The following is a 17169-nucleotide window of genomic DNA, read 5'->3' on the forward strand; positions in this document are numbered from 1 at the left end:
CAATAACCACCTACCTATCTTTATTATATGTGTATTGTGTATAGGTAACCAAGCAGATATTAATTTCGTATAGGTACTAATATTTAAACGTTCAGTTAAAAACGTAAGTACTACAAATTAAAAAATTCTTTGTCTATTTTAGCTTCTAAGTTTTTTTTTTTTTTTTTTTTTTTTTTTATTTTGAGGTAAAGGCTTCAACATCAAAAGGTTATTAGCCTAAGGTTATAACATTAGTGTACAAGATAATATAATATATACAGATATTTACAATTTTACAATTTATGTGCAAGATGGATATGATGAAAATATTTGTAGATAGCTTCGGTGTTTTCTTCACTGAGGGCGAGTTGAAGGGATGATGGAATCTTGAAGATTTTCCGAGCTAGGGAGTATTTTGGGCATCTTGTTACGATGTGTTCGATCGATAAAGTCACGTTGCATATGGTGCATACTGGAGCAGGTTCCTTAGTGATGAGGAATGAGTGGGTGAGGTGGGTGTGGCCTATTCTGGCTCGGGTAACGATGACTTCGTCTCTTCGATTAAGGCTACCGGAAAATTTCCATTTTTTGATGAGAGGCTTGATGATTCTTAATTTATTTGATAGGGGAACGTTGGACCAGTTTTTCTGCCATGTCTCTAATATTTTGAGGTTAATGATATTGAGTGACTCTGAGGATGTGGTTAGGTTTAGTTTTGGAGTATTCTGGTGAAGTGAAGCTTCGTTTGCAAGTTTGTCTGCTGTTTTGTTGCCAGAAATGCCGACGTGGGACGGGACCCACATGAAAGTGAATGTTTTATTTGATGTTGTTATCAGTTCCTGGATATGTTGGACTAGTTCATTTGTAGAGTAGGGATCTAAAATTGATATTAAAGCACTTAAAGAGTCACTGATGATAATGAAAGAGTCCGGAATGGAGGAGGAGGCGATTTTCAGAGCTTCGAGAATGGCGTAGGTTTCCGCTGTGTAGATGCTGGTGCTGGGAGGGAGAGCAAATTTGTGGTATTCGTGTATTAGAACTACCGCAAAGCCCACACCGTTGGGATTTTTAGAGGCGTCAGTGTATACAGGTGTACTACTAGGGTATTGTTGAGACATTATTTCTGAGAAGAGATTACGGATGATAGTGCTGTCAGTGGAGTGTTTGCAATGATTGGTAAGTTGAGTATTGATATGAGGCGACCACATCCATGGTGGCGATGAAAGTTGTATTTTGCTCATCGATTGTGTATGGAGGCCAATATTTGTACTGATCGTTGTGAAATGTTCAAAAATTGTGTTTCTGTTGTTGGAAGGGCTAGTAGCAAGGGGATTATGGAGGATCTTGTTGGATATATGATTAGGCAAGCTTTTGATTCTTAATATGTATTTGAGTATAAGGCTATGGCGTGTTAGTTCGAGGGGGAGTTCACCAGCGTTGCATAAAATGCTGACTACCGGGCTGGTTCTAAAGGCTCCAGTAGCCAAACGTATACTTTGGTTGTGTATAGGGTTAATGGTGTTGAGTACATTATTTTTTGCGAAATTGTAAATTATAGCACCATAATCGATTAACGAGAGAATGAGAGATTTGTAGATTCTGAGGAGGCTCTTCTAAGTTTATATTGTAAATAAATAATAAGAGCGTGGGGACACAATACTTATAGTGTCAAATTCGGGACAATTTCGTTGGGTTAGGTAGTAATATAAATAACCATAAAAGGTTAGCGTATTATTTCACATTTTCAAAGCACTCAATTTATAAAATATAAAGTAACAACAATGAAATAGTCTATACTCTATAATAATATATTTACCCATCTATAATTGGTATATCTACAACCTAATGTTGTAAAATGATCTAAAAAACAGCGGAAATGCTCGTATTTTTTGTTCAACGTGTCACATTTCCTTTTTAATTTTTAATTACATTTTAATTGAAAAAAAAAGGTTTCAATTTTTATTGAATTTCTTTCATTGTTGGAATTCGTTTTATTTTGTGACTTTTGAAAAACCTAATTTTAAACTTTGAAGAATTTAATAGTTCCTTTGTAAATATTTAGATCAATGGATTGTGTAATTGTTTAACAGCAGTGTTGTCTTCTATAAAGCAAACAGTATACCAATGTATAATATCTTAACCCTCCCTATATATTTTTTATACGTATATAATTATAAAACATACTATATGCCATATATGATATATCACATGTACAGACTACATATGTGGCTAATTATGAGGGGGGATTTGGGTTCATATTCCCCATAACTTTTTTTTAAACGGACAAACCACATTTTAATATTTATATGTATTTATTTTACTAATATTATATAATAATAAAACGTAATAAACATTAAAAACCCTAACCCTTATAGTAGCTGTTCATATTTAAGATAATATTACTTCAAAATAAACACTGATCACTATTTTAATATATTGAATTACGGGATAACAATCGTAGACAATTGTTGGGAATTATTTTTGGAAAACCTATAAATTTCAATGAGTTAAGTGCGATGATGCATCAGAATTTGTTGGTTGGACTTTGTACCAATGTTATAATATTTTTTTAGTTCAGGATTTTTAGTATTTTACGCGCACCTATACGCAGATTATTTCATGGATTTACTCGAAAAAATCAAATTTTTAAACTTCATTACCTAGCTATATATGCTCTATAATTATATATACTTTGTAACTATTCATTTTAATGTGTGCATGAATTTATTCATGTACCTATTTAAATTCTTACAATGATTTATAACTGCAGATATGTTTTTATAAGATGATATAAACAAAAAATTTTTGGTGGATATATAGGTGGTAATTATTGTAGTAATTATTGGCCATAAATATATAATATAAAACGTACACAAACAATTTATTCGGATTTAATGTTATACATAATAATAGGTATATGCATAATGCATATTATACTGTCTAAATAGTATACCTATGTATTTGTTATTATTTTTTTATTTATGTAGTTCAAAATAAATTTGTTTAATATATCATCAGTTTTTTCTTTTGTGAATACTATTTTTGTTTTTTCCGATTTCTGTTTTTATTTTTAATTTCTAAAAGTTTACCGAAATTCTTTTAAAAATTCTTTAGTTTCTTTTCTTTCGTAAAATATATTTTGTTTTCTATGTAAAACCATTTCACTTTTTTATATTTATATACTCACAAATCAACAATGAATAAAATTATTAACAAAATATATCTCTCTGAACACAGATCTAAAATAATTTTATGCATCTCAATGTTTCAATACTGTTTAGCTTTAAAAAAAATGTATTGAGTCCAAGTATAACGGTAAGTAATTATTTTTATATAAAAGTCTAGGTTAGTGCCATAGGCGCCATTTTAATTTTAAACAAAACTATAAGGGTGCTTAAACTATGCATTTTCTCATTTTAGTTTTTTTTTTTTTAGTTGAATGTAATAAATTCAAGGAGTAAAATCGGGCATTCCGCAAACTATTTTACCGGATTCTAATATGAAAACCGTATATGTAGGCGCCCAGAGTACCCGCAATATTTTAAACCATATGCCGTGTTGCAACAAAATTAAAACCTATTAAATATTGAGTTTGATATTAATTGTTTATTTATATTATAATGTTTTATTGATGTATAAAACACATATTATGTTATACTCGATACTCGAAAATAAGTGCAAATTTCGCTGATCCGATCAATGCAAATTAGCAAAGTGCGTGTTCTTGCTTACAATATACAGGGTTAGGCCTATTACAAGGGAATAGGGAAACCACAATAAAAAAACGCACCACGTGTATAAATATATTATATTATGGGTAGTTTTAGATGTATGATATATATATATATATATATATATATATATATATATATAATATATATATTATAATAATAATAATATAAATATATTAGCCATTAGGGATATTTGTATCCAATGTTTACTTTTTAACCAGATAGATAAAAAAAAACCTACATCTAGATTAGATCATTTTTGTAAAAACAAGTAGGTATAAATATTATCTAAATATTAGATACGAATAAACATAAAAGTTAGTCATGACGTTAAATATCGCATATATGTATAGATACAATAAAAAATAAAATCACCTGTTGCCACGGGGCACGGGCTACAAATGTAGATATTAGTGGAATGTAGGTATAGTTGAGATTATTTTCTGTATAGTGGTGTTCATAATATACTATATAATAATCATAAATCTTGCACCAATGTATATAATATAAATATATTTTAGGCATATTTATTAGGTATAATAGTGTGCTATAGTATAATGATGTACTCGTATATACATCCGGATGCGTGCGATCCTTTCTATATATTCTCGGTCCTCGAAAACCTCTACATGTCCTGTTTCGCTACAGGTTCATCCGAAATCCAATGGAATCCAATTTACTCATATACTTATTATGATGAATATATGAATATCCTTTATGTGTATGTGTGCGCGAGTGTGTGTGATGTATGTGTGTTTATTGTAACGTTCTGAGGGTGCGTCAATCATTATGTACTGGTGCAAATATTGGTCAATTGTCATATATTATGTATAGAATATGTACACTACAATAACGCGCACCACAAGCGATTCACTCTCCCCCTTGTTTACACATAACATTTTTATGTGCATAAAGCAAACACGCGTTTCTATTTAATTGAAACTTTATCAAGTTAAAGTACCTATGTATATTGTATACACAGCAGTATGTTTACAATTACAACATTATGACAGAGAACAACCTTTGCAGGTCACCAATCGTATATGTCACTATAAGTCATAGGTAATATTTTTAGATCAAAAGATCTCCGGGAAAAAATATCTTATTCAAAATATTCACGAATGAAATATCTATATTTACTAGTTAATACGATTATATATGACACTAACACATTGATACATCGTGATAGTCTGAGCTTGGTGCAATGATGCTGGAATATAAATCCGGGGGCTTACATTTGTAGAAAAATGTACTTTAGACTTAGGTCTAAGTATTTAAAGTGGACTTACCTCTGGCAGCAGTTAAAAAGCGTCCTATACAGTTGCAGCGTCATATTATAGCCCAAGTGGCCAATCTGTTGCGTCCTATTTTAATTTTATTGCACGTTCTTTAGAAAAGATACTCACTGATTTTGTTTCTCAAAGTAGCGGGTAATATTGTTTATTTAAAAAAATGGTCCAGCAATTAATAGGTGTATATAGTATATGGATTACATATATCATATTATATATATATTTTATTTATATTAAGCCTCGGCGTCAAAGGCCATTGGCGTTGGTTTAGAATAGGTTACATAATATATATATACAATTATTTACAGGTTATATACAATTTATAATATATATTATTACGTATACATACCTATATTATAATACACTTTATTATTACAATCTATAAGATAAAATTAAAAAAATAATGACACCTAAACTGTCAAAACTTATTATACCCTCGATTATACCTTCAATATCAAATAGATCTGTTTGTAGAGGATCGGGTACGATGCCGATGAATGATGGATTTTGTAAATATTGGAGTTATTTTTTAGTATGAAAATAGGACCAGGGGCTGGGTGGTCAATATCCCTTGCTAAACACATTAATACAAGTTATAAATTATACAAATCAAATTCAATCCCAATTAATGCGGGAACCTAATTTTTATTTATTGCTCTTACTTTTAATTTATTGCTATAATTTACCATTGTTATACATAGTAAAATTTGTATTTTTCTACCTACGATTTATCATTTTAGCATTTTGTATTACTGCTTGTTTCTTGTTCAAAATATTCAAAAAAGTACCAGCTAGTAAAAATAACTACAGTCAAATATAGTAGTATAGTACCTACTAGATAAACCTAATATCTATAGTATTGACTATAATCATTGTTCAGTACTACAAATTATTTTAAATAGGCAAAATAGGTGTATAATTATTAAATTATATGTCAATATATGTTATAGGTAGATGGTATAGGTACTAGTATAGTATATAGCTAAGCATATAATTTATAAGTATTTTGAGTTTTTTAGAGATTAACTATGGAAGAGAAAATAATCTAACTTGCCGTTTACTCCATGATAATCACAAAGCTTAATTTATGAACTCCGTAACTTTACTGATGAATAATGATGATAAGGTAAACAACAATAATAATAATAAATTAATAACTAATAAGATTATAATTTATTACAATATAATTAATTATTTAATAAATTAATACTTAATGCTACATAATACTTATCGACTGACGGCTATTGCCATTTAAGATTTAATAAGATAATTGTTGTATTCTGTGAAGATAATTTGTGGTACCTTTGTGAAAATTGTGCAATCTGAATCAGATATCTGATTATAAAGCAGCTTTCGATATTCAATTAGAGTTTACAGACAAGCAGACAACAGTAAATAACGATAAACAAGTAATTTATTTTAAAATTAAATTTATTTTTATTATTTTTTTAGTTAACTTCATTATCTTTATTTTTAGATTAGGTTAGTAAAGCGTTTTTTTCTGGCCAGCAGATGGTCTCCAACTCGTTCACCAAAGCAGAAATCGAGAAATGTCTGTGTATACAAGGCAATCCAACAAAATGGAAGGGGTTGTTAATTGGATCATTAAGGAAGATCGCCGATTTGGTACACCCTTTGTTAACAGTCAGCGACGAAGCATTAGAATGTGTCGAAATGCTAGTTGTTCAATGTCTGGAGATACTCACATTAAGGTCATCACCACCTCACACTGTATTTGACATCGAAGACCAAGTAAAACGATGGTTCCCTAAGCCAATTGACAAATGGGCTATTAAAGATGCAAATGAGGCAATAGAAAAGAACAAGAAAAAAAACCCTTTAATTTTGCCAACTGATAAAATTCATAATTTAGTGCAAAAGGAAATACTGCAATACAAGTTAGACTATCCAGTGGCTCTTTACATAACAGCTGTTTTAGAATACATGGCAATGGACATTTTAAAATTAGCTGGTAACTATGTGAATAATATACATCGTGTAGAAATCAGCTACCCAGACCTCTGTGTTGCAATTTGTGGCGATAAAGTATTAATGGACTTGTTCGGTCAGCACGACAACAATGGTGACTTAAACCTGTCTGAATTAGGTATTGATAAAATCCCAAAAACTACTACTTATGAAGAAGTCATAAGAGATCTAATGCATGATGAAAGACAACTTATTAGAGATTTACATTTAATATTAAAATATTTTAAAGAAGAAATTGATCGTATCATTCCTGTAGGTAGCAGTCAAGAATTAGATAATATGTTCAACAATATTACAGACATTTGTAAAACTACTGCATTATTTTTAAGTTCTATTGAAGACATATTGGAAATTGCAGAGGATAAATCAGCTACAGTTGGTTGTTGTATTGAAGAGTTGGCTGAAGCGGCTGAATTTGATGTATTTGCTCGCTATGCAAATGATATTGTTAAAAAACAATGTAGAGATATATTTTGGAACTTAATTGGTAAACCAGAAGTTTCAAATTTACTTCAATCAGCTGGTTATGGTTTTAAAGAAGCAGTAAAATATTATTTTCCAAAATTGTTACTATTACCCTTATGGCATTGTATTATCTATTTTGAGTATTTTAGAATTTTACATCAACTTTCTCCATCCCAGCATGATAAAGAATGTTTAGAACAAGTAGAAGGCATTTTGAGACCTTTGCAGTTACAAATGACATCAGCTGCAAATCAGGTTAACTTACCAGATAATGTCAAAGAATTTGGACTTAAGATTAATGCAACACCTAGACGATTGTTAGCCATTGAAAAACTAAATGAAATGCAAAAAGCTATTGATGGTTGGGATGGTAAAGATATGGGTCAATGTTGCACAGAGTTCATAAGAGAAGGAGTACTTGTAAAAGTTTCAAGTGGAGGTAAGCGTTGTTCAGAGCGTAAAGCAATATTATTTGATGGTGTTCTTCTTTTATGTAAATCAAATAGCAGAAGGACTTCAGTATCAGTCAGCTCTCAACTTGTAGGTGGCTTGTCTGAATTCAAATTAAAAGAAAAATTATTTATTAGAAAAGTGGAAATTGTTGATAGAGATGATACAGATGAAACAAAAAATTTTTTTGAAATAGTACCTCGTTTACAGCCACCAGTAATATTAGTTGCCAGTTCTTTTAAGGATAAAGCTAATTGGATGGCCGATTTAATTATGCTGAACACAAAAAGTATGCTAGATAGAACTTTAAACAGTATATTACTCGATGAAGATAAAAAATTTCCATTACGGTTACCTTCAATTGAAGAATACAGATTTGTTGAACCTGATTCTCGGTCTAACATAATTTTTGAAGAAAAAGAAAATAATGGTGTTCCTCTTATAAAAGGTGCCATTTTACTGAAACTTATAGAACGATTGACATATCATATTTATGCTGATCCAAAATTTGTTAAAACATTCTTAACAACATATCGTAGTTTTTGTTCACCTCATGATTTAATGGATCTCCTAATTGAAAGGTATAACATTCCTGAGCCTTTTGGTATAACTATGGATTCAGTAAGTCTTCGAGATGAAACAAAACGATTTAAAAAAGAATATTTAGTACCTGTTCAATTTAGAGTGTTAAATGTGATTAGGCATTGGGTCGACTATCATTATTATGATTATCAATGTGATCCATCTTTATTAGATAAATTGCATGCATTTATAGAATCAATAAACGGAAAATCAATGAAAAAATGGGCAGATTCAGTTATTAAAATAATTCAAAGAAAAACTTCTGAAGCTCAAAAAGAAATAACGTTTGCATTTGATTCACCACCGCCAGCAATTGAAGTTCATATGGATTTTAATGGAAATGACGATTTTAACATTCTACTTGTACATCCTATTGAATTTGCAAGACAGTTGACTCTTATTGAATCTGAAAATTATAGAGCAGTTAAACCTTCAGAGTTGGTTGGATCTGTGTGGACTAAGAAGGACAAAGAAATTAACTCTCCAAATTTACTTCGGTTAATCAAACGTACTACAAATTTTAGTCGTTGGATTGAAAAAGCTGTTGTTGAATGTGAAAATATTGAGGAAAGAGTAGCGATTGTGTCAAGATTTATTGAAGTAATGATGGCATTAGATGAACTAAATAATTTCAATGGTGTCTTAGGTGTTCTTTCAGCTATGAGTTCAGCTGCAGTATTTCGCTTAAAGTTTACAATGCAATCTGTCAATGCTAGACTTGACAGAGCTCTAGAAGAAGCTCGAGATTTGAGTAATAATCATTTTAGAAAATATCAAGATAAATTAAGAAGTATAAATCCACCATGTGTCCCTTTTATTGGTATGTATTTAACAAATATATTGCATATTGAAGAAGGTAATCCAGATTGTTTGACAAACAACCCAAATTTAATTAATTTTAATAAACGGAGAAAAGTGGCTGAAATTATTGGAGAAATCCAGCAATATCAAAATCAACCATATTGTTTGAATGTTGAGCCTAAAATAAAAAAGTTTTTAGAGAACTTAAATCCATTCAATGATATGAAAGATACAGATATTAGTAACTATTTGTATGAAAAATCTTTAGAAATTGAACCAAGAAATTGCAAACAAATTCCAAAATATCCACGAAAATGGCCAGACTTAAACCTTAAGTCACCTGGTTTAAAGTCTAAAATACGAGTGCCATCAGTATCCTCCAAAGATATGGATGTTCAAGGTAGAAGAAATTTAAGTTCATCAAGTTCTCTAGTTATTCAAATGGACAAAAGAGATGTAGATGATTCTGTCTTTGCACCAGTAACATTTACTTTAGGAAAAAATAATGATGTTCCTCCAGTTCCTCCTAGACTGAGTAAAATAGATGGATCATTCAGACCACCTATACCACCAAGAAGAATGGCTCCACCTTTACCACCAAGAAGATTACAAGTTGAAGAAGATTTAACTTTTAAGAAATTTGTTGTAGACTTACCCAAACCAGAAATTAATCAAGATTTAAATTGGAACAAAAAACCTGTACCGGTAATTAATCCTAGTAAAAATCCTATTGATCAAAAAACAAAAGCAATCAATTTTCCCAAACGTGATAATACTTTTGAACGTTTGAATGGACCACCATTCTTTAGATCAGAAGTTGTACAAAACTCAAGGTTTCCATTCAAACTATTTGTACTAAAAAAAACAACTCCTTCTATGTTCCAATTCAATGTTTAAATGCATAAAACTATTTTTTTATAAGCATTATAAATCAATTTATCAAGAACCAGTTATTAAGTGATTGCCATACTCTAATTTAATTTTATAAAAGTATCCAGACAAATTGTATTTTAGTTAACTTAAGTAATGACTACAGTAGGTATATCCCATACATGTTTGTAATGTGTTTCCAACTTTTAGATAAAATAATATAGGTTTTTGGGTTTTATTTCTACACCCTGTATACATTTTTCTCTTTGAAGTTATCAAATCATGTTTTAAATTTTCACTGAAATTAGTTCCTCTCCTGTTATAGCCGTATTATTTTTTTTACATTTTAGTTCATTTGTTATATGATATATCCTATCAATATAATTTTTACATTTGTAATAATATAACACCAACATTTGGTCCAATATAAAATAATCTTAGATTGAAATTATTATTGAAAACAAATTGCATATTGTCTGTGATAAAACCGGTGTATACTTTGACCTTGAATATTTTTTTTATTCTTACAGTGTGTTCAAACAATATAAATTCATAAATTGTGAAGAACCTATTGATTAATATTGTAATATTGTGAACTAAAATATTGATATTTAAATATATTTTACTGTTTAGTATCATATTATGTAAGCACTTTAAACATTATTTTTACAGTGTTTGAATATTTTAAAGTAGTAGATCTTTATAAGATATTAATATTTAATATACTTATAACATTTAATACTTATTTTATAATCATATAAATTATTCATTTCAAATAATATTAAATATAAAATTATATTTTTATTTTATTTTGTAATTACATTAAATACATAATATCATTGAGAATGTATTGTACCTATACAATGTATATTCAATAATAATATTATGTATATTGATCAAACCAACAGTAGCAAACATATGTTAATAATATATTAAAATATTTATGTAGTGTGTGTTGTGTATGACTCATAAGTATACAGATACTTATGGTGCTTAAAAAACAAAAAATAAGTTGAAATTATATAAAAGTTTATGTACCTTTATAAGTTGTAATTCAACTATTTTTCATACTATTACTTCCTATATTTGTTGTAGATTATAAAGATTTATAAAATTATCATCCACAATATAATATATCATTATTTTTAAAAATAAAATTATTTTTAAATACTATACAAATAATAATAATTTGTATTTAGTTTTAGTAACTTAGCTTTAATACTTTTTGTAGTTAATTGATAAACACCATGATATGTTCAACTTTGTTAGATGTAATATAGAGCTATTATATTTTTATTGAATAAATCAAACTAAATTGTTATATTGAATAAACGTATATGAATTTATTTTTTATTCCATCTGATATGATTTAGTAACAAAAAAACTTTAGCTCTAATTTGTGTAGTCTATACTACAAAAATGGTATTAAATAGTAAATACACACTTACTTCGTTGATAAAGTAGATCAATGAGATATTTTATGAAAAAAAAACATTAAGTTCACCATTAAAAATATTTCGTACCTATCCAAGTGATCTACTTTTACAGTTTTTCCATGACTAACACCGTGTTAATTATAAAATTACTCTAATCAAGTAGAGTTTTTGGTAAAAAAAATTGGTAGGTTCTAATTTAAATAAACGTTGACAGCCATTTGGTTTAAATAAAGAAAATAGGTGTATTGCATCTACTACAGATACCTGTTGAATACAATATTATAAATAAGAAATAAGATTTATTCAAATATATCACTTTTAACGTATCCTATTTAAATTATTTGCTATATGTTTATCGGGAAAACAATTGATAAGAATTAGTGCAGATATTAGGCATCGTGTTATACTTTTTTTGGAAGTTGAATATTTAAGTTTTGATTGTACCTAGTAAAGTAGTGCAGCTATAAATTCAAGTACGCATATTATAATAGTAAATAATGCCAAAAAATCCTCTTATAATGTAAGAGTCGGTTCTCGCAAAGTGTTAATACATTTTGAATTCTCCTAGTTGGTTGGTTTTAAACTTCTAAAATAGAATCAAGTTCTGTCAAATAACAAATATTATATTTTGATCATTAAACTATATAGTTATACTTATTTCTCAGTCCTCAAATAATATAAGTAGTCAATATTTTAATAAAACATGTGTATATTATGAAAAATGTATAAAATAATCTAGTAATTTTATGAACAAAAATATTATATCAAATCAAATAACCATATAATAAAGCATGAATAAAAAAAGTCATCTGTTTCAAACTAAAATAAATATAAACAAAAAAATAAACAATCAAGTCTTGTAATGGTTACATACATGGTGGTCAATAAATAATAATTAATGTAAAACATTTAAAACAGAACAATTATTAAATTAAATAAACAAAAATTGCAACCATTATAGATTTTAAATATAATTAACACAAAACAATAAAAATAAAAAACAATCAAAGTCTTTTGGTTACGTAAATTAGTAAAAGAAAAAATGTTATGCCAATTATCGACATTATTAATTGTGAATACTATAACAGTTTAAAACAACATGCATTTATATAAAAATATTAAAAAATTAAGATCGTAAACAATTATATAAATAAATTATGAATAAAAAAACAATCATACTAAAACAAATAGGGTAGGCACTAGTCACAAACAAAAATAATAAAACTATGAAATGCATGTGTAATATTTCAGTTTCAATTGAATAATAATGAATACATTAGTTAAAGTTTCTAGGAATTCTATGGACTCTATATTTTAAAGTTTCAGCAAACATCAACGATTTTTCAATTTGCTGTTTCATGAATGTTTGATTACTGATTATGAGTAAGGTGCATTCCAAGTATTTATTGATAGACATTCCGAGTAGACTCTGGGCGACTAAAGAACGAATCTTACCAAGTTTTTCTAGTAGTTGATTTAGAAGTTTCTCCATGACGAGCACTATGTCTTGTTGAAGTTGGTCACCAACCACACAATTCTTGTTTGGTATGGGATAATGCAATATGTCTCGCATGTACGACATGAATTCACACAGTTCATTTGGAGTAACTTCCAAATCCAAAGCCTATGAACCAAAAGTAATTTATATTTATTAGTTTATTATTATTATTATTATTTTTTTTTTACCAAAAAAAAATGACATTTATATATTCAAAATATTACCAATGATAAGTTGTTCAACTTTTGTGACCGATCCCTCAACGTTTTTGTTGATAAACATATCTTTTTTTGTGCACCTTTTGTAATGGAATTTTTGTTAACTTTAGCAATGAAATCATCAATGTTGTCCTCGTCGATGAATTCTATTTCAAGATAACTGAGGCTGTTAAAAAACCATTGGTATTTATGTAATTTCAAGTAATGAAGCCACTTAGCAACTGCTCCATCCATTTCTTGATTGAGAATCGTCAGGTCGTTTAGTGACTCCGGGTCTCCCAAAGTAGTGAGCCTGTTAGTATTAACAATCATTTCCAGATGGTTGTATCCAAAACATTCCACTAAAACAACAAAATGTACATCATAGTTAAATATTGTCATGTTCAGCTTGAGGTCAATGAATAATGATTGATTCTTACTTTTAAAGTGTGGCAGACCAGGAGCAGATTTTAAATTTGTCGGTTGCAATAAGTTTGGCCAAACAGCGGTATTCAGTTGTTGAGCAGGACAGACATTAAATGGTTGCAAAGGGGGTCTAAAATAATTTGGCCAACAGTTTGCTGTCAAAGTTTCTTTCGGCATGTGGTTTTGACTGTTGTTCAAATGATTTACTTGGTGAATGAGATGTTTCAGATTCCTAAAAACGTAAACACAATTAATTATATTGTTTGTTGAAAAAATCAGAAAAAAATCATATTGAAAAAATCAAAATTTAAACTCACTCGTAAATAATGCTTAAGTTTGGAGATTTCTCAATCAAATGACATATTTTCACTGCTATCTCAATGTTGGTACCGTTTTCAATTGTTTGGCTTAGCATACATTTTAAATTGTACATATACTCTTCTTTGGCCATTATGTTGTTATTTTTTACCAATATCAATGCTTCATGAAGTTTTACAAATGGTCTTGACGATGGATTATTTAACCATTTAGTAATTTTATTTGGATCATTAGAATCCAGTTCTCTTTTTTTCATCTCTCTAAACAATACAGCGTATAGATCAGGATAGTCGAATGACAGACGATCGAGTGATTCACTCAGACGTTGTTGTCGCTCTTTGTATGATTTACACTGCAGCATTAATGCCTCTGCCAGTTGTTTCATTTCGTCCACTAGAAATAAAATCAAATCAACATTTAAGAATAAGAATAATTACAGCAACAAAAATATGTCAACACTTACAATTATAAGTATAGACATATAAATATATCAATTTTTGAAGTCCTATATATTGGTAAAATACTATATTTTCATTTCCTAAGGGTATATCAGGGCTATATTTGTTTTATCTCTTAGATCTACCATTCGCAACATAAATAAAACGCATTAACGAAACATTTTTTTTTTTTTTTAAGAGTTTGTGAGAAATTTTAGAGGAAAATAAACAAACATTCAAAAATATAATACTTTTTATGATTTCATATACCTGAATTATTTTGTATGAATAGTTAATTTTATATTGGACTTAATACTAAAATATTATTCTCTATAATTTTTATGATGAGTGCGTTTTGTTTATTTGGCATGAGGGCTAGAGAAATAAAACAATCAGCAGTATGACATCCACTTAAAATTATAATACCTGTCTAAACTTAAATAAAACCAGGATCTTATTTTGGTTAATTTCGAATAATATTTTTATTTATTATTTTTGAACCCACAGAAAATAATTTGCTAAATAAATCTTTTATGTGGACAACATTGCTTTTTTCTTAAAAAAAGGTATTATTAATGAATTCTAGTTGTATGCAAGTATGTTCAAAAAGAAAATGAATTAGGTATGATGTGAACATTTTTTATTTGTTTATTATATGAATAACACATATTATACCTAAATTTAAAATTGTCGGTAGGTATCGGTATTATACACTTAGATTATATACCTAAATCATTATTATATAGGTGGATTATTTATGAAATAATAAAATGTCAACACTTACTGTTTGAGTATTCGGTTGTTAAACGGATATCTCGACTTTTGGTTAATATGTAGTAGTAAATGTGTCGGTAAATTTAATGCAAAATACCAATACGTCCGTCGTAAAAAAATGTCTAGAAAAGTGCAACAGTTGTTTCACTGCAACGTCAGAAACTCAGAACACGGTCTGTCGAGTGTCGGTTGATCAATGATCGGTTGATCTTCTAGACTAGTCCGCAGACCGCAGTTTGTATTATCCAACTCCCTCTCCTTCTCTCACTCTCAAAAAAAAAAAAATGCTTTTCGAACGCATGCGATAGCTGGTAGACAGGTATAACATGTTTACTGTATGTCTGCATCCCTTTTTACATAACTACATAATATTATGATACACATACAACAACAGTGGATTTGTTATTTTTGCATTTAAAATATCGTTGATTTAATTCAACTGGGTACTAGGTTATTTTATAATATAAATTTAATGATTTTATATTATTGTATATAGGTGCCTATATTATATGTTTGATTTGAACAATAATTAATATACCATAATTATATTATGTAAAACTGTATAATATGCTTTAAAAAATGTTATACGCTTGAAACCTCAGAATAGATTTTATTTTTATCCATTTTTTTCTAAACATACTGAGTTCTATCGCATGAGTTTTTTTAATTTATACTTATTAATTACGGTTCAAATAACAGTATAGTTTGGAGCATTAATAATTGTTAAAAAATAAATATCTTCGTCGAGATAATTTTCATGGATTACAGATATCAATGGATATCATATATAGTAGATAAACTTTGTAAGTAATACTTACTAAATGCTATAATGACTTGGTGACCTATACTCCTAAGACGACTTTTATATATCTATCTGAATTATAAGTATATATTATGATTTATATGTGAATATTTTTTCTGTTCTTCGGAAATGCTAGGTATCGTTTTGTCATTTAAAATAATGTTACCTACCTACAAAATACTTAATTTCACATAAATAATAGACATACGCGCATCTTTCTTATAAATTATTCTTTTGCAGCGAGTTACATGAAACAATTTATTAATTTAATGTGCCACGAAAGACGTAGTAGTTATTAGTCAAAAAGACTAGATTTTGTTAATTTAGTACATAATATGTGTTAATGAAATGTTAAACAAACTACTTCATCTATCTTTTTTATAGAGTAGTTTTATGCAGTCCACAATATTTGCTTTTTAATATGTTTATAAATATAAAACAGTGTGTTGACATTTAAATTAATATTTTAAAATAATTATAAGGATAAAAAGTATTTATAAATATATTTAAAAAAAAAACCTTGTTTAGTAACCACGTAAAAAAATATTTTTAAAAGTATATTATATGCTTCTAAATAACAAATGTCTTATGTCAAAAGTTGCTCGGTAGATTCTCAATTTTAGATTCTGAGCGGAGCGAGGAATGTATTGGTTTTACAATGGTGTTTGTTTCTTTTTCTATTTTAGTCTGTAAACATTTTTTCTCCCTCTAAACTTGTTCAACAGCATCAATTAGTATAGCATCTTTTATGGAAGGTAATGTTCTTGAGCTGGTACTTTAGAGAGGTCATTTTTCGATTTTCGAAATGGTACTCGAAATAAAAGCGGTTAAAGGAGAAAAAACGTACGATTTCACGATTTTATAATATAAGTATTAATAATTACGGACGATGTTTTCTACCAGAAATATTGCTTCAAATGAAAAATGACAAGAGATCTTTTTTGTTTTATTTTGGATTTTGTTCCTTACGGTTTACAGTTCGAAAAGTTTTGGCCATTTTGGGAGATTTTTTTTTGTTGTAATTCGGTTAAAAACATTCGTAAAAACTTGAAATTTGGGTTGATTACTTATTTACTTAGCTTTACCTCGACAAAAAGACCTAGTAACATTTTCAAAACATTT

General features: G+C 28.5%; 3 protein-coding genes across 3 annotated transcripts; 1 reads left to right on the forward strand and 2 right to left on the reverse strand.

Annotated features, from left to right (window-relative positions):
* Positions 1-244: 244 nt before the first annotated feature.
* On the reverse strand, positions 245-5701 carry LOC149057762 (uncharacterized). The gene is made up of 3 exons (XM_089223486.1): positions 5689-5701; positions 5449-5576; positions 245-1592 (listed from the first exon to the last, which is right to left on the reverse strand). The coding sequence occupies exons 1-3, from the start codon at positions 5699-5701 to the stop codon at positions 273-275; spliced, it is 1461 nt and encodes a 486-aa protein (XP_089079612.1). The 3' UTR covers positions 245-272.
* Positions 5702-6150: 449 nt separating this feature from the next.
* LOC107167452 (protein son of sevenless-like) lies at positions 6151-11491 on the forward strand. Its single transcript, XM_089223833.1, has 2 exons — positions 6151-6411; positions 6480-11491. The coding sequence occupies exon 2, from the start codon at positions 6515-6517 to the stop codon at positions 10184-10186; it is 3672 nt and encodes a 1223-aa protein (XP_089079959.1). The 5' UTR covers positions 6151-6411; positions 6480-6514; the 3' UTR covers positions 10187-11491.
* A 945-nt stretch (positions 11492-12436) lies between these two features.
* On the reverse strand, positions 12437-15442 carry LOC107172572 (uncharacterized). Its single transcript, XM_015522862.2, has 5 exons — positions 15256-15442; positions 14034-14427; positions 13731-13948; positions 13318-13652; positions 12437-13219 (listed from the first exon to the last, which is right to left on the reverse strand). Coding segments are annotated over exons 1-5 (1296 nt in total). The 5' UTR covers positions 15257-15442; the 3' UTR covers positions 12437-12871.
* Between the last annotated feature and the right edge of the window lie 1727 nt (positions 15443-17169).

Source organism: Diuraphis noxia, unplaced genomic scaffold (assembly GCF_037042655.1).
Source record: "Diuraphis noxia isolate RWA-SAM2 unplaced genomic scaffold, SU_Dnox_SAM2 contig0003, whole genome shotgun sequence".
NCBI lineage: Eukaryota > Metazoa > Arthropoda > Insecta > Hemiptera > Aphididae > Diuraphis > Diuraphis noxia.

Coding starts and splice junctions, on each gene's coding strand:
- LOC107172572 (XM_015522862.2), bottom strand. Junction 13,653..13,730: donor TGGTCTGCCACACTTTAAAA/GTAAGAATCAAT, acceptor TTGTTGTTTTAG/TGGAATGTTTTGGATACAAC. Junction 13,220..13,317: donor AGTTGAACAACTTATCATTG/GTAATATTTTGA, acceptor TTTGGTTCATAG/GCTTTGGATTTGGAAGTTAC.
- LOC107167452 (XM_089223833.1), top strand. CDS start 6,515: ATGGTCTCCAACTCGTTCACCAAAGCAGAAATCGAGAAATGTCTGTGT.
- LOC149057762 (XM_089223486.1), bottom strand. Junction 1,593..5,448: donor AGATCTATTTGATATTGAAG/GTATAATCGAGG, acceptor ATATAAACTTAG/AAGAGCCTCCTCAGAATCTA.